Genomic DNA, 25,928 nt, shown 5'->3' with positions numbered 1-25,928 from the left:
GTGATGTCACAGAGGGCCCCGAGCTCACAGCTCCAACCATTGTGATGCGCCTTAGCCTGAGGAGGCTGAGGTTCAGGGCAAGGAGGAGCCCACCTGGCAGAACTGCCAGGGCGGAGAAACTTCTAGAATACAAGAGAGGAGGAAGCTCTCTCTCTCCTTGCTGGGATGTTCTTTCTGAGCTTGGCACACTGTTGGGAGAGGCCATCATCTATTTCTGGTTTCATTTGTTTGAGCCAGACCTTGTGGTGGGCAGCAGACACAATGTGTCCCATGGAGCTGGGTCCAGTAAGAAATAAGGTCACTCACTAGTCACAGGCTGCCGGTTAGGGGGTCGTGCTTCTTTCCTTCGGCCTGCACCAAAAACAGTGACTCATCAGCACTATGGGGACTGTCACCCAAGGGCCTGGGGCGATGGCTCAGCAGGTAAAGTGTTTGCTGTGCAAGCATAATGGCCTGAATTTAGCACCCAGAAAATTAATAAAAAGCTGGGTGGTGGTGCTGTTCGCTGCAGCTTCGGGCGATGAAACACGTGACCCACCAAACTCAACAAACAAACCCACATAGAGTCTATTGGGAAAGGGAGCGACGGGAGGGGTAGGTGTTAACCGATCAGGAGCAGAAATGGAGAGAGAACAGGCAGGCGCTTGCTTATATGGGGAAAGGGAGCGGTTCAGAACGAGGCTCAGCAGTTGGGGCCATTGAAACTGGAGTCATGGAGCTGTCGTTGGCCGAGCTCCACGTGGCCCAGGTCCTCATGGTTTCTGCATGCAGAGTCCTTATGCAGCCACCTAACGCATGCACGATGCAGCCATGCAACCTCTGACAGCCTTTGAGTTGTCAGTGAGGAGCGATCACCTGTCAAAGACAGATCCCGGGGCGAGGAAAGGTTGCACTGAGAAGAGCAATGATTAGAGGCCCGGTGACCAGGAAATGTTCCCTAAGGAGAAGCCCAAGGCCCGGGAGAGGGCTGGCAGAGTGACAGGCAGGCCCTGAGGAGAAACCACTGCAGCGGGAGATGAGTCGGGAGCAGGAACAGGTTGTCCAGGACCCGGGGAGAGAGAGAAACCAGGACACCAACAGGGGTGGTGGTGTGCATTTACAACTGTGGTGCTGGGGAGACAGCATCTGAGGAACAACACCCAAGGCTGACCTCTGGTGTCCACACGCTCACATACACACCTGTGTGAACTTGAGTGCGCGCCAGGAAGGGCCGGGCTCTTCAGTCTGGTGCAGCAGGGTTTCTCACAGACACACAGGGAAGCTGACCAGCTGGTCCTGAGCTATCCCTACAGGCTGGAGAAAGATCTCAGAACACTCGCTGTTCCGTTATCAGGGTCCCCTCAGGGGCAGGGCACTGAAGGAGCCTCAGAGCCCAGACAGAAATCTGCGGTCATTTCTGAGGCTGAGGCCCGAAGGTTCAAGGCTGAGAAATGTGAAAGTGGTTTTAAAACGTCATCAAAAAATTTAGAGGCTGTAATTAGTAAAATCTGGCTTAAGAGGACCGTTTTTTTTGTAAAGACACAAAGAGAAATGACTTTAACTGATGAGAAAGCAGTTTTGAGTTTGACACTGTTTGCTTCCTCCTGTCCTCTTTGGATAAAAACCAGAAGCCTTCGTCAAATAAAGTTAACTGTTATTAGAATTTTTCATTTGTTTTTTGAGACAGGGTTTCTCTGTATTGTTTTGGAGGCTGTCCTGGAACTTACTCTGTAGTCCAGGCTGGCCTGGAACTCAGAGATCCATCTGCCTCTGCCTCCCGAGTGCTGGGATTAAAGGCGTGCGCCACCAACACCCGGGCCTGTTATGAGAATTTAAAAAAATTATTTGATATGTATACAGTGTTCTGCCTGCATGCCAGAAGAGGGCACCAGATCTCATTACAGATGGTTGTCAGTCACCATGCAGTTGCTGGCAATTGAACTCGGGACCTTTGGAAGAGCTGTCACTGCTCTTAACCTCTGAGCCATCTCTCCAGCCCCCTGTTGTGAGAGTTTAACAGGAAAACAAAACAAAACAAAAAACCTCTCAAATAGTTCTTCACTGTACTAAAAGAATAAATAATAAATAGCTAATTCATCTTTGTTTTGCAAAAGTACACAACAAACATTCATTATTTTTTAAGACATGGTCTTACCGCAAACTTGCTAGGTAGCTGAGGATAGTTGAACTTTTTTTTTCAAGACAGGGTTTCTCTGTGTAGCCATGGCTGTCCTGGAACTCACAGAGATCCACCTGCCTCTGCTGGGATTAAAGGCGTGCAGCACCACTGCCCAGCAGTCTCGAACGTCCTGTCCATCTGCTCCCGCCTCCCAAATGCTGGGACAACAGGCGCCTGTCACACTTAGAGTATGTAGTGCTGGGGATGGAGCCAAGGGCTTTGTGTATCCCAAGCAGGCCCTCTAGCTCACGAGCCACATCCTCAGAGCTGGTTCATTGAAAACTCACACACCCCGGAGCTCCAGCACTTGGGAGGCTGAGACGGGAAGATCTTGAGTGTGAGGCAGCCATGCCTAACCCCGTCTCAAAAACAAAACCAAAGAACTCGCAAATATCTCTACAGTCTTTATTTTCGTTTCTAAGCACACAGGTCACACATCCCAGGTTCTCTCTGACAATACTCATCTCACAGCTTGTCACACTTGCCCACGTCTACACACCTGCTAACACGGCCCCAGAAGCCTCTAGTGCAAGCAGAGAACCTAGGGCAGGTGGGTAGCTGCTTGTCTCTGGGTTGTTTCCTAAGGCAAGCTCTTCCCATGTAACCCAGGACAGCTTTGACACCTCAGCGATTTCCCTGCCTCAGCCTGAGGGCTTTGATTAGACACTGCCACCATGCTTGGCTTGGGAGCAGGGACTCTAGGGTGTCTGTGTTGCACTCTTGGAGGCACGAGTGGAGGCCTGAGGTTGACACTGGGCAGCTTCTCAGTTGTACTCTATTCTAGTTACTTAGACAGGTCCTCCCGGAACTCTAAGCTCCTAAGCACCTTGCCTGGGGATTCCATCTCTGCCATACAAGGGCTAGGGCCACTGTGCTCACCTCGCCTACGATTCTGGGGGTCCAAACTCTGGTCTGCAAGTGTGCATGGTGAGTGCTTCGTCCACTGAGCGAGCCATCTGCCCAGCCCAGGAGCAGGGCTTTATGCAGCTCTACCCTGTTCCCACGAACTATCTCACACAGGTTCTATTATAGCTGTGAAGATGGAGAAGGCATCGTTCCTGTCCGCCCGTCACCTTGATGGCTGCCGTTTTCTTACCAAGATGTAAGAGGAAGAGAGAGGAGGAAGAGATGAGAGAAAGGGGCTTTATTTTATATCAGTCAGGGTCTGATTCCTCTCTGATGTCCCTGTGTCAGACAAGAACCCCACCAGGAGTAAGGGCTGACAGCTGGAAGTCTGTCCCTAAGCCCAGTGTCTGTTTCCTTGACCCATCACAATTTTAGAAAATGAGCCGACGGTGTAGTGAGGAACCCGGCGTCCTTCTGCTGCCTAAGTGAAAGCAGCGGAGTCACCAGGCTAAGCAAGAGGCACAGCGCGTGGGAAAGGCTGCCCGCCACGTGGCAAGCTGCCACCTCCTCCCTGGACCCACACCTCACAACAAGTGACCACGCAGGTCAAAGATTGCAGAGGAGAGCTTTATAGCAGTGGGCAAGCTGGCACCGGAGGCCACAGGGGAGGAGCCCTGCAGGGAGGGCGGTGCTCCTGCTTCAGAAGCAGTAGGACGTGTGGGTGACCCAGTGGGCAGACTCCTCCTTGGAGCGCTTGGCGGAGCTGTGGCTCGTGAAGATGGACTTGTACGTTTCCGACTCCTCGCTGTCTGCGATGGACCGCTTCAGGGCCGCACATGGGGCCTTCCCGGCTTTCCCAGCACCCCCACTAGCTGCTGGAAAACAAAGACAAAATCTGTAAAGCTGGAACTACAAATCACGCCCAATGTCAGATTTTTTGTTTCTGTTTTTTGAGACAGGGTTTCTCTGTGTAGTCCTGGAACTCACACTGTAGACCAGGCTGGCCTCTATTTCACAGGGATCCGCCTGCTTCTGCTTCCTTAGTGCTGGGATTAAAGGCGTGCGTCATCACCGCCCAGCCAAATGATGAATTTTTAAAGGGACCAAGTCATGCATGCCTTTTCTCCCAGCTCCCAGCATTTTGCTGCTATTTAGAAAGAAGCTGAAGTGGGGGTGGGCAGCCCAGGCCATCTTCAAACTCAATATGAAACTAAGACAGGTCTTGAATCCCGATCCCATGGCCTCCATCTCCTGAGGGCTGGGATTATGAGAATGTGCTGTCATACCACTTTATACCGTGCTGGTGACAACTCAGAGCTTTGTGCACACTCTGCAAGTGTTCTACCAACTGCGCTACATTCCCTGCCCATGATATATTAATTAAATCAAACTAATTATTTGAGACGGAGCTTCACTATGTAGCTCTGGATGACCCAGAACTTAACTATGTAGACCAGTTTGGTCTTGAAACTGGGATGATTCTCCTGACTCTGCCTCCCAAGTAGGCATGTGCTACCATGGCTGGCCCCAGACTCCCAATAGTGTCTCCTAGAAGCTAGACTGAGCCCTAACCACTTACTGCCTTGTCGAACACTGTGTGCTGGCGCCAAGCTGTGCTCGGCTTCTTAGCACTCAGGCTGAGGAACTGGTCCTCTCATGTTGACAGTGTACAAGGACAAAGAGAGTCCAGAAGCCTCAGTGGCCTGTCCTGATGGGAGGCCAGGATGGGAGCCACTGGCCAGTGTTTACGTGGGACAGAACACAATCTCACTTTCTCTTACTGACAAACCCGTGTTTAATTCTTGTAAAGTAATTGTGGTCTTAGTTGTTTTTCTTTCAGTGCTGGGCAATGATCCCAGGACCTCATACACGCTAACCGGGTTCTCTATCACTAAGCTACAGCCCCAGCTCCTTTTCTATGTCTTATTTTGATATAGGATTTTACTAAGTTGTTCAGACTGGCCTCAAACTTTTGATCTTCCTGCTTCAGCTCCTGAAGCTGGAATGACAGGCCTGTGCCACCAGACATGTGTGGAATATTCCTACACACTGTGTGAATATATGTTGCTGTGGTTGGTTCAGTGAGGAAGGTGACTGGACAGTCGCTAAATAGAATAAAATTAGGGAGAACCAAACTGAGACTGTGGGAAGGAGGGGGCAGAGGCCGGAGTCACCAGCAGAGGCAGAGGAAGCAAGATGGGCATGTTGTACTGAGGAAAGGTACCAAGTCACGTGGCAAAACACAGATAAGAAATAATTTTAATGTAAGAGTTCGCTAGTAACAAATCTGAGCTATTGGCAGATTCCAGGCTGGTTATTTGGGACTGGTGGGTGGGAAAGAAATGTCCGTCCACAGACATTATTTGGTTTTCTTTTCTCTCTCTCTCTCTCTCTCTCTCTCTGTCTCTCTCTCTCTGTCTCTCTCTCTCTGTCTCTCTCTCTCTGTCTCTTTCTGTCTCTCTCTCTCTCTCTCTCTGTGTGTGTGTGTGTTCAGAGGAGGGTGAGGAGGGTGTCAGATCTGGAGATGGAGTTATGAACGGTTGTGGACTGTTAGATATGGGTATTAGGAAAAGAAGTCTGGTCGTCCTCGAGAACAGCACTGGCTCGTAACTGCCGAGCCAACTTTCCTGCCTGTAGGACAAAGCTATCCGCCCATGAGGGCAGGGACAAGTAAATTAGCACAGGTAGATATAAAAGGATATGAAAGGAAAAGGACCCTCTCTTTCTCTTGGAAGCCAGCCATGCTTCTAACTCCTAGCTTGTGTGACTCTCTCTCTCTGGTAAATAAATATATTGTATCTCCTATAACATCGGTTATCGCAATACCTGCCCCTGCTTTTTTCTCCCTGAGATGGAGTCTAAGTACACAGCTCAGGCTGGCCTGGCACTATGGCTGGCCCTGCCTCTGCCACTGGCCTGTTGCAAATGCTATTTTCTTTTCTTTTCTTTTTTTTTTTTTTTTTTTTGGTTTTTCGAGACAGTGTTTCTCTGTATTGTTTTGGAGGCTGTCCTGGAACTCACTCTGTAGACCAGGCTGGTCTCGAACTCACAAAGATCCGCCTGTCTCTGCCTCCTGAGTGCTGGGATTAAAGGCGTGCGCCACCAATGCCCGGCAACAAATGCTATTTTCTTTGAGGTAAAGACACTGAGTTTCAAGAGCAGGCATAGAGAAAGGACATTTCTAAGATGGGAGTCTAGAAATGAGGGGAGCATAGGAAGGTTCTGGGCGCCTACAACCTCGCCCCCACACATAGTATGTCTCCATGTGGCTGCCTGCTCCGGCACCATAAGCTTGCCGGGCAGTAAGACAGAAGCGGGATTTATGTCCAGAATCTTATGGGCCATCAGGGCTCCAGGCTGGAATGTGAGCCTATGCTTTCTCAGCCCTCTGCTCTGACTTTCCAGCTTCCCCCGTTCTTTGCTGGCCAGCAAGTCTCACCTGTGCCCCTGGAAGCCAAGGTGCTTTTCTTCTCTTTAGGATCAGGCTCTGCCTCTTCAGGCCTGCCAGCCTTCACTTTTGATGGCCCTGCAGAGTCTGTAAGAGACACACAGTCAGCAAAACATACCTTGAGCCAAAGCAGAGCAAGGGCCTGGTGACTTAGGACACAGCCTCTTGTCATCTTACCGTCTGTGACGCCCGCCTTTGAAACACACTCAGCTGTCTTGGGTTTCTTTGATTTCTGTAAGAAGAAGGAGGTTGTGTTGGCCTCAATGAGAATGTCCCCCGAAGGCTCAGGTATGGAACCCCTGGTCACTCATGGGTGGTGCAGTCTGGGGTTTTTGGAACCTCAGTAAGTGGGGACACACGAGGGGGGTGGGCTTTGAGGGCGGACAGCTTCACTTCTAGTTCACTCTGCTTCTTGAGTGTGACTGGAGGTGTGAGCTCTCAGCTTCTTGCATTGCTAACATGCCTGCAGCTTGCTGCGAAGCCTCCCAGCTACGATGGACTCTGATGGGGGTGTCCTTCTGTGTGCTGTGAATATATGTTTCTTTTATTGGCTGATGAATAGAGTTGTTTTGGCCAATGGACAGGCAGGATGTGGCCAGTCAGGAAGTATAGGTGGGGCTATCAGACTGGAATTCTGGGATGGAGAATACAGAGAGTGAGTCTTGAGAAAGATGCAGGAAGGTAAGAAGTCTGGGCATTCTCTAGTAGGCCAAGACCATGTGGAGATACACAGATTAATAGAAATAAATGGATTAATAATAAAAAAAGAGCTAGCCAATAGGAAGCCTGAGCCATCAGCCAAACGGTTTATAATTAATATAAGCCTCTGTGTGTTTATTTGGGACCAAAGGGCTGCGGGACCAGGTGGGACAGAAACTGTCTACAGGACTCCCCCTCTGGAACTGTGAGCCACAATAAACTCTTCCTTCTGTAAGTTGCCTTTGGTCACGGTGTTTGAGCACAATGATAGAGAAGTAACTAATACAGTGCATATGCTCACATCGAGCAACCACAGCAGCAGTAAACCTGCTGAGGGCCCAGGGTCCTCTCTGACAGCATGACACATCTCTCTGAGGAGGACCTGTCTGCAGGCAAGCAGCTATGAGGCCCAGAAGGCCTGCCTGCTCATCAGTTTTAGCTCCATACTCTCAAAGCTTTTCAATGAAGACAACCATTTCAATGAGGAGTCAATGTCAGAGGTGGGAATGCTGCTCAGGGACAGAGCACCATGAGGGCCTGGGTCTCATCCCCAATAGCACCCCCCACACCTACACTCACACACACACCACACACACACACTCACACCACACCCACACCACACTCACACCACACCCACACACACACCACACACTCACACCACACACTCATACCACACACTCACACCCACACTCACACCACACTTACACACCCACACACCACACACTCACACCCCCACCACACCCATACTCACACACTCACACACACACCACACACACATACCACACACTCACATCACACCCCCCACGCACACATACACACACCATACACATACACACACCACACACACAAGATCAATACTTCCAGTGACCATCGTACGCAAAACAGCAGTTAAACAGTAACAAACTCTACACGCACAAACATACACAGACTCACTCTCATTCACTCTGAACTCAGTTTCCAAGCTGTCAAACTGTGATGTTTGTTTATGAGGTTTGGGGGCACACCTGAGGAATGGTGGGTGATTTAAACTCTACAGATTACTCTCCTTAGATTTGTAGGTGTTGGATCAGTATGATAGTTACTGGTCAGTCCCCAAAAGGCGGACTGTTCTGAAATTACATTCAATTGCACAAATGATCAAAAGGACTGTTCACAACTTTCTTTAAAATGTCATTGCCATAAAACCCCAAAAAGGGGCACCAAAGAGACACAGCCCAGCCAGGCAGCACACCTGGTCTTAGCATGGGGAGGTGGAGAAAAGAGAATAATGCATTTAAGACCAGCAAGTCTGAGAAACAAAATAATGATTTTGGAAGGCCCTCATCTCTTACAAGCACTGAACAAAAGATCTCTTTTGGTGGTGGCTTTCAATGTGTGACACACACACAATGTAATTTAAGCTAAGAAACTGTTTCCCACATGGAATGCACACATGCAGATCTGTGAAGGAGGTGTCTCAGTGCAGGAGCACCCACCGCAGAAAGCTGTGCGTGGCTGTGAGCCAGCACTGGCAAGCAGAAATGGTGGCCTTCTGGCTTAGTGAGACATGCTGTCTCAAGGAAACAGAGCAGAGAGTGACGGAGGGAGTCATCGGACACTGTGCTCCTGCTTCCGAGTGTGAGCACACACTAAGTGTCCACATATCCCAACCACACGAAACAGGCAGACACCCAGTTCTTAGCCCTCCATTACAGCTGAGCAGTTTCAAGGCTGGAGGCATGCAGAGGCACTAAGCGCTGCCTGCAGGTAAGGATATTTGGGAAATATTTTGTATCTTGGTAGCAGTATCTAAGCACATTCCAAGCCTCTGCTGAGGAGGCTGCAGAGGGGATCTAGTCCCACAGGGTCCTGCAGGACTTGGCAGGGAGCCGGTGATGCGACAGTCACTCAGGGAGAACTCCGGGCTCCGAGCAGCGCCCTAGCTGCTGCTCGTAACACACAATGCCCCTCTTTGCGTAAAAACAACAACAAAAAACCAAAACCTGACCAAGGACAGCAAACATGAGCAAGCATGCCCTTTGGTTGCTGTCTCTTATTAAGAAGACACTCCAGGCTTTTCTATGCTCTTATGATGCTAAGTGCAGAGTAATTTAGAAAAAAGTAATTTACTAAATTAAAAAAATTAGTAATTTAGAATTTACATACACACACACACACACAGACACATGACACACATACAGATGTTTGCATTTTCTAACCTCCATACACAGCTTAAATGACCCAGTGACCTCCAGTATTTCTGAGGAATGCTGTTACCATCTTGTAAACAGTTCCACAGAGTGTTCCTGTGGCATCTAATTCAGAGTTGCCCACAATTCCTAGTGTTACGGAACACCACATGCTCCATTTTCTAAGACGGTAAAGGAGGAAATGGGAGTGGATTTGGCTTCTTCCGAGTCTAGATTCCATGTGTGACCAGCAGGGTTCTGAGCCTCACAACCCTGAAGTACGGTCACGCGTGGGTCATCTGGGGCTGCCATTGTCTCCTCGGGCACAGGGCTGCAGTGATGGAAGGGGCTTCAGAGCTTTGCTTGTGTATTTTAGCCATAGGAGAAAGACAGAGTCACATGACCTACAGGTGATCCTGCGTCTCTGCTGTGAGGCTTAGAAGGCTGATGGTCACATGAGCCCCAGTGAATACCACTGCTTTGTATGCCAACTTAAAAAAATTGAGCACCTACTCCCCCAAGCCTGCTGGACCACACTGCAGGTGGCTGAGGATGTGGGACCTTCAGATTTGCTGGGATGATGGTGACTTCCACTCTTGTCTTTACAGTTATGAAAATGGAGTATGAGTTTTATTTCTTTTCCTGTACTGGGGAATCTAGGGCTTCAGGCAAGACAGCCACACAACACTCCCCTGCAGCAGAGTAGCTTGCACGGCCCTGGAAGCTCCCTCACCCCCATTACCTTCTCCAGCTTGGCCCGAAGCCGCCTCTCTTCCATCCTCCTCTTCAGCAACTCCACGTCCTCCTTGGTGCCGTTGAGCACAATGATGTCATCCTCCTGGAAGGCAGCCCCACACTGGAGGGCAAAAGGAAGGTCAGTTACCACGAGAGGGGAGGAACGGAGGACGCTGCTCTTCACTCGGGGCTGGTCTTCAGCCCTTGCTAGGCTCTGGCTGCATCTCTGCCAGCATCTCAGGTCAGCTCAGCTGCTCTCGGCCCTGGCCTGGGAGGTCCACGTGCCGGCCGAGAGCAGCATAGCCTGGCTCTCCCCCCTGCCCCCCAGGGTACCAACACAGGTCAGTGACAGGGTGGTTCATGGCATCTGACTCACACACTGGTCCCTGCTGGGCATCCGTAACGGCCTGGGCATGGGAACACTTGCGGTCGCTGCGCTGTGTTGTTGGGGGTGGTGGTCGCTGTGAACCCACTCACCCTTCCCCACCACACTGCTGTGTACCAGCAGCACGCCTTGGCTATGGGCTCTAGTCGAGAGTACAGGTGTCTGCTAACTTCCACAGTCTTTCCAGAAAATTCCAAGTATAAGGGTTAACTCTTAATCCCAGGACTTGGCAGGCAGAGGCAGGCAGATCTCTGTGAGTTCGAGGCCAGCCTGGTCTACAGAGCGAATTCCAGGACAGCCTCTAAAATGACACAGGGTTGACTCTGGACAAGACGGAGCCGTGTCAGTATCCCAATGGTGTCCCGGAGGCAGGAACACACTTGTTAGTGTCCACACTCAGCGCTGCCAGTTGCACGCATGCCCACATTCACAGAACTGTAACCAAGCAAGCTGGCCCCTCACAGAGGCCCCACACCAGTCTCCTGTGAATGAGGCCCTAGGCACGGGCACATGCCAGGAAGACGGGCAGCATCAGAGAGCAAGGCTCCCCTACGTGAGTCCAGGCTTCTCCAGTGTCTCCACGTCCCTCAGGCCTCCTCGAGGGTGGGGGTCTAATCCCAGGGCAGAGACCCTCTGGTGGCTGCTCTGTTCCCCAGGAACACCACAGTCTAGAGGCACTCTGGCTGTCACATCTGGGAAGAGATGTCATTGTCATCTTGTGTAATAAAGCTAGTAAACAGGGTCCTGTCCTTTGACATCGCCCAAGGCCTCCGTCACTTCCCAGCACACAGGACAGAGGTGAGAGTGCCGGCCTCAGGCTCCTGCATCCCACCAGGACTGCAGAGTGCCTCACTTCAAATCCACCTTTCAGGCTGGGGTCTGTCCCTTCACAGGGTTTCCCTGAGGACTGGTTGCTTTGACTCACAGAGCCCTGAGCTTGGCACCCTCCGGGACCTGAGGGAGGGAGGTACCCACCCAAGTGGAGGGCTGTTCTCAGCCACAGTGACAGGCAGGGAGCTGGAGAGGAACAGCTCTGGGCAGGTGGCCCCATGGGAAGTCCTGGGCCAGGGGATACTTGGGTAGAGAATGTCTCCATGGGGGAGGGGGGCTTTTCCTTGGAAGGGGATGGAGAGGGATGTTTCTGGAACTGAGTGAGGTGGGAAGGAAGGCCCAAGAGGCATGGAGAAGAGGCATGGAGGCACACTCTGGCGTAAACAACCCTCCTGAGGGCAGCGCAGAGCGCAGGAGGACCACGCCTCCTGCTGGGATTTCAGCCAGTTTCTTTCCAGAGGCACCCCACTTCCCTGCTTCTCATTTTTGTTTTTAACACCAGACGAGAGGCTGCCAAAGTAGTTTACAATAGACAAGCCTGGCACAAAAACTTGTCGAGTAAAAAAAGACTGAACTCAAATTCAGGATGGAATTTGAAGTCAAGGAATAAGACCGCCATGCCTTAGAGTTTCTATTGCAGGGTAAACAACACGGCCCAGAGCAACTTGTGAGCAAAGGGGTTATTCCCTTACAACACTCAGGTCCCACTCCACCCCAGGGACGTTAGGGCAGGACCCTGCAGACAGGGAAGACACCCAACCTTTCTTCTACATCCAGGACCACCTGCCCAGAGGGGACACCACCTTGCCTCCGGTCTTACAGAGACATCTTCTCAACTGAGGTATCCTCCTCTGGGGTGACTCTAGGCTTGGGTCAGGGTGACATAACCCAGTCAGCACAGGTGACTTAGTATCTCGACCACCAGATCCCAGAATCGAGCAGGAGTGAATGTCACCACCAGGGGTTGGGGCTCCGCTCTGCTGACCACTCTGCATTCAGGATGTGTGTGGAGAAAAGGAGCCCAGAACTGTAAGGCCGAGCCTTAAAACCTGTGTGGTTTTCCTCTCTGAAACGGTCTCACTGAGTAGGTCTGTCTAGCCTTGAACTCTGTGTGGACCAGGCTTCGTCTCAAATTTGTGGCTATCCTCCTGAGAACTCGGGGTGACCTTCCTCGCCCATCCCTGAACCCCTGCTCGTTCTTCTATAGGGCTGGCAGCAACACCCTTTGGACAGATCATGGCCGCGGCCAGATTCTGAACACACACACCGACTGTTAGGGATGTGGGTGGAGAAACAGTTTGGTGGTTAAGGGCGCTCACTGTTCCTGCTAAAGACCCAGGTTCAGTCCCCAGCACCCACATGGTGGCGCATCACCTGTGACTCCGATTGCAGGGGATCTGGTACTCTCTTCTGACCTTGTAGGCGCCGGCATGCAAACTGTACACATAAACTCAGGCAGGCTCACACTCGCATGAGTAATAAACCTTTTTCTAGAAAATGAGCTCTCTTAAGCCTATAATCCCAGTGCTAAGGAGACAGAGGCAGAACCACCATGAGTTCATGGCCAGTCTGGGCCATTAGGAGAGTTTCAGGCCAATATAGACACAGCAAAAACTGCCTCAAAATAAAAAACAAAATGAAGCACCCTCTCCTTCTTAAAAAAAAAATCAAAAGACCATTAACACTCAGTGACATTAGCTGCTTGGCCCTAAACTAAGTAGGACTGTCCCTCAAGATACGTAGGTCTCCTCCAGGCCATATGACCACATGACCACTCTGGTCACATGACCTTCAGATGAGGGGGAACGATTCCTCGTAAGGGTCAAGTAAGACAAACCGAGTTAACAGCCAGTCAAAGCAGCGGCCAGCTCTTCCCTAGGGAGGGCGATCTAGGGACAACTTTGGTGGCAAGGGGGGCGTGGCTGATGCAGAGATGGTTCCTGGGGACTGGTCCACATTTTGTCATTCACACCTTTTTTCCTCCTTTCCTTTCATCCTGAGACAGGCTCTCATCTAGCCCAGGTTAGGTGAGAACTACACAATTTAAGCTGGCCTGGAACTCACAGTAATTCTCCTGCCTCAGCCTTCCAAGTGCTGGAATGATAAGGTGAGAACTACCAAGCTCGGGCTAGCCTCCACCTTAGGTCATGTGCACCATGTCTGGCTGCTCTTTCAAGATCCCTGCTATACGACGTGGAGTCTCAACGATGGAATCTGAGGCTTCCACACGGGCACGAGCCGTCCTTCCTCCTCAACGGCCTCAAGTTCACGGAGACACTGCTAGCTGCCCTACCAAGACCTCTTTCTACAGCAGCTGTGACACCAAACACTTGTGCCTCAGGGTCGCTCCACCACCCACCCTGCCATCTGTCTTAGGAATCTGGGAACACAGGTGGGGACAAATCTCCCTTCTGCTCTGTTCTGAGGCTGGTGGAACCCCACGCCTGATGCAAACCAGATGAACACGACCACCGAGTCACACCCCCAGGTATGCATGCCGTGTGACCTGATCCCTGCCACTTCTCTCCTGGAAACAGGTCAGGCAGTGAGAGGGCTCAGCAGGTAAGGACACTTGCGGCCAAGCCCCATGGCCTGAGCACAATCCCTGCAACCCCACAGTCCCTGGAACCCCACAGTCCCTGGGACCCCACAATCCCTGGAACCCCACAATCCCTGCAACCCCACAATCCCTGCAACCCCACAATCCCTGCAACCCCACCGTGGGAGGAGAACCGACCTCTGCATGCTGTGCTCTGACTTCCACTCGTGCTCAGTGGCCCGTGTGTACACGCCCCCCAATAATAATAAGTTAATGAATGAATGTGAAAAACTAGATCTATCCATGGTAAACCTAAATACAGACAAGTCTCAGAAAAATTAGCCTCCTGTTTTAAAGAGAATATTTTGTTGTTTTGTTTTTGAGATAGGGTCTCACTATGCAGCCTTGGCTGGCCTAGAGTTCACTATGTAGACTAGGCTAACTGGGAACTCAGAGGTCTGCCTGCCTCAGTCAGAATGCTGGGATTAAAGCATGTGCTATCACGCCTGGCTTTGAAGAGCATTTTAGCTTCCTGCACCCGTGGGTTGAACGATCGCTCCGGCGTCAAGTGTGATGCTCAGAGCGAGGGCCGCTGCTCTCTAGTACAGAGGCTGCACACTCTCATTTGGGCTGAGGCTCTGCCAGTACCTTGTATTGCTTTTTATGACGGCCTCCCCGCCTCCAGGCAGGTGTACAGTCCTGGATAATTCTCAGGGATCAGACACAGCAGCTATCTTTTCTACCAGCGTGTCAGAGTCAACAAGAACACAAGTCCCTAGGGACGCAAAGGCAGCCCAGCCTGCCAGGCAACTCTGAGAAGCAGGAGCCACAGCCATCGCAGTCAGTCGGAGCGGAGGTGGCTGAGCCAGCAGCTGCCCAGGTTCCGTCTGGAAACAGGAACCGCGTCTGGTGAGTGTGTCCCTGACAGTGTGGGGAGGGCCACGGGCAGCAGGGCAAGCAGGTGTAAGTTCTGAGGGAGCAGGGCGAGCAGGTGTAAGCTCTGAGGCAGCAGGGCAAGCAGGTGTAAGTTCTGAGGGAGCAGGGCAAACAGGTGTAAGCTCTGAGGCAGCAGGGCAAGCAGGTGTAAGCTCTGAGGCAGCAGGGCAAGCAGGTGTAAGCTCTGAGGCAGCAGGGCAAGCAGGTGTAAGCTCTGAGGCAGCAGGGCAAGCAGGTGTAAGCTCTGAGGCAGCAGGGCTTTCTCGGCCGCCCATGACCGCAAACTCACTCTCAGTGATGGACGTCAGGCGGCATCACTTCCCCTCAAAACAGCCCCATGGTTTCTGGCTGTAAGCCAAAGAAAACCACGGTGGACTATTTCCACAGCAAGCATCAGGTGTTAAAGAGCCACCATGCATTAACCCTGACCTAGTTAAGTCCCCCTGGAGGCCATGGCCAAAGTCTCAGTTTCTTATTGGTGGCAGAACTGAAAATGAACTGGTAGCTAGGCTTGTTCTGAGAGGACACCCCAACAAGAACACGCCTCTGCAGACACATGGCTGAACCGGTACACAGGGCTTAGGCATGAGCACATTGTGAACTCAACAACCATCTTATTGGACGGTTGGATAGCTTGTGGGTTCAAATCAACCCAACTAACACCATGTGACTAGCTGTTTAAAAAAACTGACGTTCAGGGTGCTGTGGACACTGTCCTGAGCCCAGGGATGACAAAGAAGACAGAGGAGAGTCTGCTCTGCTCTGCCACAGGGACCTGAGTCACCATGCCCAGAAAGCAGCTCTGAGGGAACTCTGTCACCCCGGGTCTGAGGCTAACTAAGCACCAGGCTGGCAAGCACCCCAGTCCACGGAGGAGAAGGGACTGAGGAGGTCTTGTGGTTCAGCTAGCTTGGCTCCCAGTGCCTCCTCAGCCTTCAGGCTGAGCTCCAGGCTCTCAGTGTGAGACATGAAACAGGGAGCACGAGTGACAATAAGGGACTTCAAAGGAGGACGGCGCAGCACGCGGACAGACCGCTACACAGAAACGGAGGACAGGCTTGTGCTGCAAGAGCGGCTGGCTGGGCAGTGCATCTGAACAATGACAGTCACACCCCAGTGTCAGCTGGGCTGAGGACGGGGGAAGGAGGACAGGAAAACCTAGCCTGCGCTCCTTCACCTATAACGAGCAGAAAACCACTTAGGCTAGGAGTACGCTGAAGGACCCCGGGCCATCCCTTCTTCCAGGCAAAAGCTATGACACCGGGAGGGGCTCACCAAGCCATGGTGCACTGTGTACCTTGTTAAGATCCCCACACTTTACTGGGTGTGGTGACACGCCCTCAATCCCAGCATAGATCTCTGTGAGTCTGAGGCCAGACTGATCTACACAGTGAGTTCCAGGACAGTCAGGGTTACATGGTGAGATTATGACTCAAAAAATCAAACCAAACTGAAAAATAAGTGAAAGCCTAAAATGACAAAACAAAGAATCTGAGTGTTGAGAGGCTTGCCCTGCGTCTCCTTCAGCAAGGGCCTCCTTCCTGGTGGATTTCTATGCTGGGGCTGGTGCTGGTTATTTTGGGGACCAGACGTGAAGAAGAGTCACCAGAGTGCCATGCGTATGAAGTGCGTGCTTTATAAACTCTTGCTAAGGACACCCTAAGGTTTGAGGCTTGTGGCAGTCAACAAATGTTGACTGAATCTGCGACCCAACTCCCAGGGCAGCGGCCGCTTTGTATGTCAAAGCGTGTTAGGCAGTAAGAAACTACAATAACAATGTGGTATTTGAATGCTCACAACCGATAGCGCTCAAGGCTCAGAAACCTGAGAACCCAAGAGTAGCTCAACACTGCTGTCTGCCCCCAAGTCACAGCCATGGAGAAGAGCTGTGTGAGTCCATTTGCCGTGAGTGAGAGCATGGCTTTCGTGGCACTCACAAACCAGGATTCACAAACAGCAAGACCCTGACATTCGGCCTGGACAGCTTTCCTCTCTAAAGGCACGCAGGAGGAGCAGGACAGACACGGTGTGCAGCAGTCCTCCATTAATGCGCTCAGTACTGCCAGCTACAGCTCTCAAGCGCCCACTGTGGTTCCAGACAGGTCACCATGTTGGCATTGTTACCCACCTTGTTTCAACAGGCTTAGTTTTGTAACCACAAACTCTCTTTCAAGTTATCCTTCAAATCATTTACGTTAAGATTCAGACTAGATGGAACGGGAAAAGACATAAATACAGGAGAGTAACTCATGAGTGTGTGCTCAGCAGTGACAGTCATCAGGGACACACAGTGAAGCCAGGGGAATTGCCCCTTGCAAGCCAATTAGGATGGTTACCATGGAAATGGAGTGCCGGCAACGTGCAATGTAGGGAACTCTCCTACCTGCTGCTGTCCTGACCTGACAACGCGTGAGATGGCCATTTCACTACCCCACATCCACCTGAGACAGACCCAAGCGTCTGTCCACACAAACCCTTGTGCACCATGCTTACAGCATCTTTGTAATAATGACAAGTTGAAAGCCTTAAGAGTCCATCAACAGCTGAACACAGATGCGAACAACCATAGGAGGATCGCTCAGATAGAAGAACTAACAAGGCTGCCACGAGGAGGCTGACTCTCAGATTCCTATCCTCACTAGGAAAAGCCACCGCTCACCGAGACTCCTGTTACATCACATTACAGAACCGCGGAAAGGGCTGCTGCAGGATGGGCTAGAAAGACAGATGGGTTTCCGGGGGCATGAGGGAACTCAGGGGTCAAAGTTGCCCTGACCTGGTGACAGTTTCAGAGAGCATACCCATAAACACAGTCGATTACATCCAGTGTGCTGCATGCACCTGCAGGTCGGTAACTTGGGAGCCCGAGGCAGGGGGACTGCTTAAATCCCTGAGTTCAAGGCCAGCTTGGACAACATAGCAAACCCCTCTCAAAAAGACTGAAAGAAAGAACCCAATAAAGCAGGAACTATTCAAACGGCATTTTCCCATCTGTCCATCGACCTATGTAGCCATCCACTGATTGTTTGAACTCGACGTGCAGCCAAGGATGACCTGCAACGTCTGCTCTTCCTGCCCCTGCTCCCAGTGCAGAGGGAACAGACTTGCAACACCACACCTGGCCTGGCTCATGGAGGGCTGGGGATGGAGCCCAGGGTCTCGTGCATGCCAGGCAGACCCTCTACCAACTGAGCAGCAGTATCCACAGCCTGAGTGGTGTTAATGTGCGTCAGGAGGGTTGGGCGGTGTGTGTGTGTGTGCATGGCGTGTAGTGTGTGATGTGTGTATATGGTGTGTAGTGTGTGTGTGTGTGTGTGTGTGTGTAGGTTACCGTAAGTAGTGTGTATGTTTGTGTGTATGGTGTGTGGTGTGTGTGCATGGCGTGTAGTGTGTGATGTGTGTATATGGTGTGTAGTGTGTGTGTGTGTGTGTGTGTGTGTAGGTTACCGTAAGTAGTGTGTATGTTTGTGTGTATGGTGTGTGGTGTGTGTGCATGGTATGTAGTGTGTGATGTGTGTATATGGTGTGTAGTATGTGTGTGTGTGTATGCGCGTGCGTCTGTAGGCTATCCAACTCTCTAAATGTCCTCTGCCGTTCCTTCAGGAAGCTAAGGAACCATTTCAAGTTATGGTGGTGAGGAGACACTGAGAGCCGGAAGCATGAGCCAGCTCCGGACCACAAGGGCGGGACTTGTGGCGTGTGGAGTGATCTGCACCTTCATCTTTCTTTACTTACGGAACCCAGGTCCCGAAGAGGCTGAGGAGGAGCCCACCCACCTGGCTGTGGTGGAATGTGGCTTCTACCCGGATGAACTGTGCTCAGCTTTATTAGAAGGGAAAAAGGCAGCCCCCCAAATCGCACAATTCTGCAAACACCCTCACAATTCTGAAATACTGGCTCATTTGCACACACCCCGAAACTGTTCCAGGATGACCCGGGAGCTGCATTTCATAACCAGACCCCTGTCTGCAGAAGAGGGGAACTTCCCTTTGGCGTATGTCATAAGCGCTCATAAAGAACTGGCCATGTTCGTGCGGCTTCTCAGAGCAATTTACACACCTCAGAATGTCTACTGTGTCCACGTTGATGAAACGGCCCCAAAGAAGTTTAAGAGTGCCATGCATACCTTCGTCACCTGTTTTGAAAACGTGTTTATTTCATCAAAGACACAGAAGGCGGTTCATGATGGCCCTAAGAGGCTGCAGGCAGAGATTAACTGCCTGAGAGACCTCGTCCACTCCGCACTGGAGTGGCGCTACGTCATGAATCTCTACGGACAGGAATTCCCAATCAAAACCAACAAAGAAATCATCCACTACATCAGAACCAAGTGGAAGGGAAAAAAACATCACTCCTGTGGTGATCCCACCCCCAAACACTAAACCCAAGACAGGTCAGAGCCCCCCTGAGCCCAGTCCTGAAGAAAATACCTACATAACTCCAAGTACAAGGTTCAAACAAAAACCACCCCATAACCTAACAGTTTACTCTGGAAGCTCTTATTATGCACTTACGAGAAAGTTTGTAGGGTTTGTCTTGACTGATCCCCGTGCAAAAGACATGCTGCAGTGGTCCAAAGATGTCCACAGCCCAGAGCACCACTACTGGGTGACCCTGAACCGACTGAAAGGTAGGATCACTTGGCAGTGTGGGTGCCGCCTGGGGAAGAAACAGGGGGGGGGGCGGGCTCTTTCCTGCTGTGGCTTCGTACAGGGCCTGCATCTCAGAAGGCCTGCCACCTGGAGAACGTGGTGGCCTCTGGTTCTAGGGATGTGGAGTTAGGGAGACAGTCTTGTCATGTTCCCACCCAACATAGACACCTTAGGCTCATTCTGTGTCTCCTCCAATAGAACCTTTGGGAGAGCCTGGGCATAAATGCTTGGAAAAATGTGCATTTTTTTCATTCACTTGGTAATGTTATTGGATCGTCAGTCACTACAGCCTAGCAGTGCACTAAGGGCTCACATCTGTCAGTCACGGTTCTTGGGAGGCTGAGGCAGGGGGGCTGCTGTACAATACAGCCTGGGGTACAGAGTGAGTTCCTGACTAGAAAATAGAAAAACAAACAAAAACACCCCCAAATACGAAAACTAATGTCTGTGGCAAGCCCACCACTTCTAAGGGAACTGTGGTGCCACCCTTTAAGTGGGCTTATCAAGTCATCTTGAGAAAGACTGGCTGGTTCCTGTAAGAGTGCTGCTTCAAGCCTGGTCGCCAATGTCCACCAACAGGTAATACTCTTGGTAAACAAGGACCATTCTATGACCTCTCAAACTCACTGCAAGCCCTGTTCCAGGCTGCTGGAGGGAGACGTGGTCCTGAGGGCACTCTACACACACCCAGTGAGTTTTGGAAGGTGCAGCGCAGGGCGGGGTGGACACTGATGGGCACTTCACAGGCTTTGCTCCCAGTGACCTCGTCTCAGGAAGGGCAATGGCAGGGCAGAGCTGGCATCACAACAGCCACAGCTGCACTCTGCAGGGCGCCCTGATTCTGTCTCCCCCTCAGATGCTCCGGGTGCCACACTGGATGCTGCATGGGAAGGAAATATTCGAGCCACCAAACGGAGAACGGAGGAAGGAGACGGCCACAAGGGGTGTACAGGTAAAGAATCAGACAGCAGCCTGCCTCTGCGTGGGGAGTGCTGGGATTAAAGATGGGCGCCACCATGTCTGCCTCACGCAGGGCACAGAGCACCCAAGCAGCAGATCTCGCTGCAAAGGTGCCTTTCCGGTTTGCTCTGGTAGCTTCTCCCTCTCTCTGGTGTCCCAGAGGTTTGAGTCACAGAGAGATCATGGTCCCATAAAACATCTGGAGGGACCTGGCTGATGGCAAACCAGTCTGGGGCAAACACTTGGGGCGTGGGAAGCTGTGGCCATCTTGGAGGGTAAGGTCCAGCTCCGTCACCCTGGGACAGCTCTGAGGGAGTCATCGTTTCACCGCACAATGCCAATGGGTGAGGAGACAATGCTGCGGAGTCCACGGGGGCGGGGGCGGGGATGGGGGGTGCAGGCCACACAGGCTGACTGTAGCGGGGTTGAAGCACAGAGCAGCATCCCTTTTGGGAGCTGCCATTTGTCTGCAAGCAGCTTCCTAACCACAGCACCAGTTCCACACAAAGACATCATCCCACTAAACTGCACTTGGGTACGAGGTAAACCAGACATGCAAAATAAGCCAAGTTTCCCGATTCCCCATCTATTTAAAAGACTGACCTAAAATAAACAGGCTGTAGGGTGGGGTGATGTCAACTCTGATGCCAGCACAGCTAAGAGAGGAGTAACAGCTGTCCTGCCAGTGCCAGGGCAGAGCACCGGGCAAGTGTTGCTCAGAGGGTAGGGTGGGGTAGGGAGACAGACTCTCACTATGTAGGCCAGGCTAGCCAGGAGCTCAGAGATCTGCCTGTCTCTACCTCCTGGGCTTAAAGGAATATCCCGTCACGTGTGGTTAGAACATTTTTGTTTTGTTTTTAAGGCAGACAATGCAGTTCAGTAGGGAGCTACAGTGACAGCTAAAACAGCATCTCTCTCTCGAACGCGCGTACACACGCATCCTACTGAGCTACACCATTAGACCCTTGTTCATCTTTTTCTTTGGAAACACGGTTGTGCTATGCAGCTAGGCTGGCCTTTTAAACTCATGGCAATCCTCCTGCCTCAGCCTCTCAAGTGCTGCAATTACAGGTGTGAGAGGCCACTTTCTGCACAGCTTTCAGATTCTGATTCCATGTCCTTCCAGGCTTCTCCTTGGCTGTGGGCCGCTCATAGACAATCATCAACTCTCACTTTATTGGTTCTGAGTAAACCTTGCTACAAGTGTAAGCAAATAAAATAGGAATTGGGTCCAGGGCTCATTAGTCCCAACTCATGGCAATCCTCCTGCCTCAGCTGCCTAAGTGTTGCAATTTACAGGCAGGAGCCTCCATGCTTAGTTCAGCAGCACTATTTAGTGGCTCTTGCCATTTAGAATGTTCCCCAAATACCAGACCAAAGGTGAAATTCCCTTCATTATAAATTCAAATTCCGAGCTTAGAGCAGCCCACAGTCGGGGGATGCTGCTGCTTCTGAACTTTGCACTGGAGCTCTCCGGCTGACTCTTAAGTGTGCCCCACTTCCTCATACTGGATTGAACTGGTGGGGAAATGAGCAGTTAAATTTGTCTCTTTCTGCAGGCCACGGTGCCCAAGACACCTGTGTCTACGATCTGGGAGACCTGCCTTGGCTCATCCAATCGCCGGCTTTGTTTGCCACGTTTGAGCCGTCCACAGACCCCCTGGTGGTGTCATGCCTAGAGCGGTGGCACAGACTCAAAGCCCTGCAGCAGGCTCAGGTCCCCGCAGAGCCACACTGGCAACTTCCCCAGGAAAGTCACTTCCACAGCCAACCCCTCCACTAAGGGACACTTTTTGTTAGCGTCACTGTTTCAATTCCTGGATGCGAATTAGTTCAAAAATGAACGCAGAAACAGGCTCCTGGCCAGACTCCACTACTGAGCACAGGCAGGAAGTGACCAGAGGAAACGCCCGAGGCTGCGGCTGGGAAGTGCAGACCAACACCTGGAAGGCTGAGCGCCTCGGTGAGCAGTTGCTGAAGGCTGACTTTCTCTGCCCAAAGAATCCAAACCAGTGGGTCTTGTTCTGAGGGCCTGGAGAGCCTGTGCACGAGGCATGGACACAGAACAAAGCCCACCCACAGGAAACCATGCTTCTCTAGAGCTATCGCTGTGGGCTAAGAACAGCACAATTCTGTTCTAGAAAATTATAGAGAAATATCCAGTGGTGGTGGGGGAGCCCTCCTTCTCTGGGTAAAATGAATTCCTGAATTATCCCACAGAGGGAAGCGGCTTAAAAGGGCTGCATGCAGCTTGTGTAGTCTTGGTCTGCTCGTTCTTCCTGCCATGGTGGACGACAGCTCACAACGGCACTAACCAAAGCCGCACCACAGGGGCTTCTGCACAGGAGAGTGTGGAGAGATGCAGGAGGAGGGGGTCCCTCCTGATTTTTAATTAGTCTTCAGGTCAGTTAGTTCCCAGCACCCTGAGTCACAGATGCAGGTCCTTCCCCCAGTGCCCGACTCTTCTGCTGTCATGGTTATGGGAAACTTTTATATATATTCTTTCTCTAACAATGTCCTTGGTGGCATAAAGACTGACACGCTCAACTATTTTATGTGTATGCATGTTTAGTCTGCATGTATGTACGTGTACAACATGTCCACGGAAGTCAGCAGGTGCTGGCTCTCCAGGAAGTGGAGTTACACAGCAAATGGTTGCCAGACAGCATGTGGTGCAGGGAACTGAACTCAGGTCCTCTGCAAGAACAACCGGTGCATTTAACCCGAGCCTTCTCTCCAGTCTGGACGCACTTTAAAGCAGGAGTCCCAGAAAGGAAACTAACACACACCGTAAAGACCAAACGCCAGGACCCCAGTCCCCTGAGGCTCCTCACACAGAGATGAGGTCACACCCAGTGATGTGACCTGGAAAGCTGGGCAGAGTGAGGACATCTTAAAGGTAGATACCACAAATCAACTTTAAGCAAAATATGTAAGGTTAAAGCAGTCTGCTTAGGCAAACATTTTTCCTTACTGTACACTGAAAATGTTAAGACATCCATGACCTCTTACGTAGCAATGTGTTTCTTATTATGAGACATGAAGCATCCAATAGGAATACAACTGCTATTCTGGCTAGTCATCTGGTTATGGGATAACCCTCTCTGGGTGCTGTTCTCTGAAGGCAAAGTGCACACCAAGGTAATGCAATTGCATAAGTAACTCCAAAGTGAGTTGCAGCCATGAGTGTAGGAATTATTTTAGCATTACTGCGTACAGTGTGTGTGCGTCACAGCCACTTGTGGAGACAAAAAGACAAGTCTCAGGGCAGCCCCAGGCTGACGAGCAGAGACCAAGCTGCCTTCCTGCCACGGAAGCCCTTGTCCTTAGGTTAGTGATTTACACATTTTAGACAGTGCCTAAACTCACAGTCTTGACCTTGTGGCTTTATCTCCCTTCACTCATCACTACACCTGTCACCGAGGACGCTGTGCCAGCTCTCACCGCACAGATTCCTGCAGAAAGGGCTGGCACATGCAGTCTTCTGTACACCCAGCAAGGTCCTTTGCCCAGGCTCCTTGAAGTGAGGGGTGGTCATGCGGCTGGGTTCTGACCAGCGGAGTGTGAGACGCTCCAGGTACAATTTGCAGGTCTGATCCATAAAACCTTCCCACAGAGACGCTCGCTCTCCTTCCCAACAAGTCAAGGAAGGGTGGGTGGGAAGACACTGCCCAGCCGGGATTCTCCGCTGGGACCTAAGGAAGGTTCCCATGGCCAGCCAACCTTCTACCAATCAATGTACTCCTTACCAAACTGGAGCAACTTCACACTTGGAGTTTGATCCCTGATACACCTCTATTTCTTGTCTTACTTAAAATCTTCTTGTTTAGAATGTCTGGATCTCAAAGGGAAGAGTCTGAGTCCTTACGATCCCTTCACTTTACATACTGGACTCGGGCCCAGAGAGATGCTATTTTCCCAGACCAAAATGATCTGTGCCAGGCTCTCCACACTGACGCCACAGGGATGCGTTCCTCAAGTTTCCTGGCTTGGAAAATCAGGTCCCAATATGTCAGTGCTGGCAGGCAGGGCCTGGTGGCAGACGTCTGAATCAGAGTCAAATGAAGTAACTAATACTAATGTCACGGGTATGTGTTCCTTACCCCACACTGGAGCATAACCATGCTTCAGACAGAGGATCTGAGAGTGTCAGTGAAGGAGAGATGCTGGCTGAGAAGCACTGAGGGGAAGGGGCGCTCCAGACAGCGGACTCCTGGCAGCCAGAAAGGACCTGTGCTGATATCTGATACTCGTGGACATTTGGACCCACGCTTGCCCATGTCGCTCCACCCCCCCCCCCCCCTCACCGTCATGCACACACCCAGGTTAACACCCCCCCACATTAAGACACGCAATACTGTGCCCTTGCGGGGCACTGGCACCTTGCCTGGGCTTCTGAGCCTCTAGAACGCGAGTGAATTCTATTCTTTATGAAGAGCCGGGTCTCAGCAGTCGGGTTCTGCAGCACTAGGCAGAGGAGGATGGGAGGGGATGAATGAGATTCCCGCCATGCCGTGTATCGTGCCTGTGCAGTGCTCTGTGATGCTCTACCTCTACAGTCTTGCAGATTAAACTGGGGCCACCCCGCCCTTGAAGTCCAAGCTGGAAGCACATGGCATGCCTTCTCTGGACCCTGGCATTCAGATCTCACTTCCCTCACAGCACCTGAATCACCACCAACCGGAGACTCCTACACGCCACCAGCTGCATTACGCAGTTAACTCCCAAGGAATACTTTTAAAAAGACAGCCTAATGTAACATTTGTGCATGAGTCAGCCACAGTCAGCACCCCTGGCTTCATCCCTGTCTGCTTCAGGAGTGCTGCAGAGGAGTCACTCAGGGCTCTTTTGAGGAACTTCTTTTGTGGAATGTGTACTTTAATCCCAAGGACATCTGGACCCACTTCAAGCTGGCTTTCTGCCGTCTTAGACTAAAATCCACGAACACTTCGGTGGCCACCCCAGCCCTGTGTGAGGTAACTCCTCATACACCTCCTGTCCTTTCCCCGGCCACACCTACCGCCCCCCGAATCAGCAGCGTCCCCACCACTTCTGCTGCTGCACTCGGCTCCCGCCCAAGCTCTGCTGGCACCTTTTGCCCTTTAGCTCTGAATCCAGAGCTTCAAGACGCCTCCGCTGCCCACTGCTCCATCAACTAACTCTCTCTGTCTCTGTCTCTCTCTGTCTTTCTTAGCCTGTGTCCTCCCTTCTAAGCACGTCGCAGTGATGCAGTCACTTCTGCGAGGGTCTCCCTGGAGGGTGAAGATCCCCAAGAGCAGGACTTCGGGGGTCTTTTCCTTCAGGATGTCCTCCCCACATAAAGGGCTAGGAAGGAGCTGCCATGACAACTGCTCACGAAAAGCCGCCATCAGAGGAGCAATCTGTGACAAGCCTGAGCACAGCCACACTCACTGAACGTCGTCACGCATGGCCTCTATCTAAAACATGACACTAAATGCCACGCAAACAAACACCATGGGAACTCAAAGAAAGGCTTGGGCAGGACCATGACAAGTGCCAAGTCACCACACTTTCCTCTGGACGGGCTACAACAGTCTGGAGGAACTCTCC

At 51.5% G+C, this 25,928-nt stretch overlaps 2 protein-coding genes across 3 annotated transcripts in view; one reads left to right on the top strand and one right to left on the bottom strand.

Annotated features, from left to right (window-relative positions):
• Nucleotides 1-2,549: 2,549 nt before the first annotated feature.
• Rtf2 (replication termination factor 2) overlaps nt 2,550-25,928 on the bottom strand; it is a 41,010-nt gene continuing 17,631 nt past the window's right edge. The window contains exons 6-9 of one of the 2 annotated variants that reach the window (XM_021229754.2): nt 10,062-10,175; nt 6,630-6,684; nt 6,444-6,539; nt 2,550-3,876 (exon numbers count right to left, since the gene is read on the bottom strand). In XM_021229754.2, the coding sequence (XP_021085413.1) occupies nt 3,704-3,876; nt 6,444-6,539; nt 6,630-6,684; nt 10,062-10,175 (438 nt within the window). In that variant the 3' untranslated portion in view covers nt 2,550-3,703. Of the gene's footprint in view, nt 3,880-6,443; nt 6,540-6,629; nt 6,685-10,061; nt 10,176-25,928 lie in introns of both variants that reach the window. The other variant, XM_005074465.4, reaches the window with a different exon arrangement.
• On the top strand, nt 14,544-22,907 carry LOC106021496 (beta-1,3-galactosyl-O-glycosyl-glycoprotein beta-1,6-N-acetylglucosaminyltransferase 7). Its single transcript, XM_013116599.3, is given in 5 exon segments — nt 14,544-14,718; nt 18,349-19,082; nt 19,084-19,375; nt 20,254-20,349; nt 21,917-22,907. Coding segments are annotated over 4 exon segments (1,290 nt in total). The 5' UTR covers nt 14,544-14,718; nt 18,349-18,404; the 3' UTR covers nt 22,141-22,907.

This window comes from Mesocricetus auratus, unplaced genomic scaffold (genome assembly GCF_017639785.1).
Source record: "Mesocricetus auratus isolate SY011 unplaced genomic scaffold, BCM_Maur_2.0 Super-Scaffold_100028, whole genome shotgun sequence".
In the NCBI taxonomy this organism is placed as follows: Eukaryota; Metazoa; Chordata; class Mammalia; order Rodentia; family Cricetidae; genus Mesocricetus; species Mesocricetus auratus.
The sequence above is the reverse complement of the archived record's forward strand: the minus strand, read 5'-3'. Positions and strand labels throughout refer to the sequence as shown.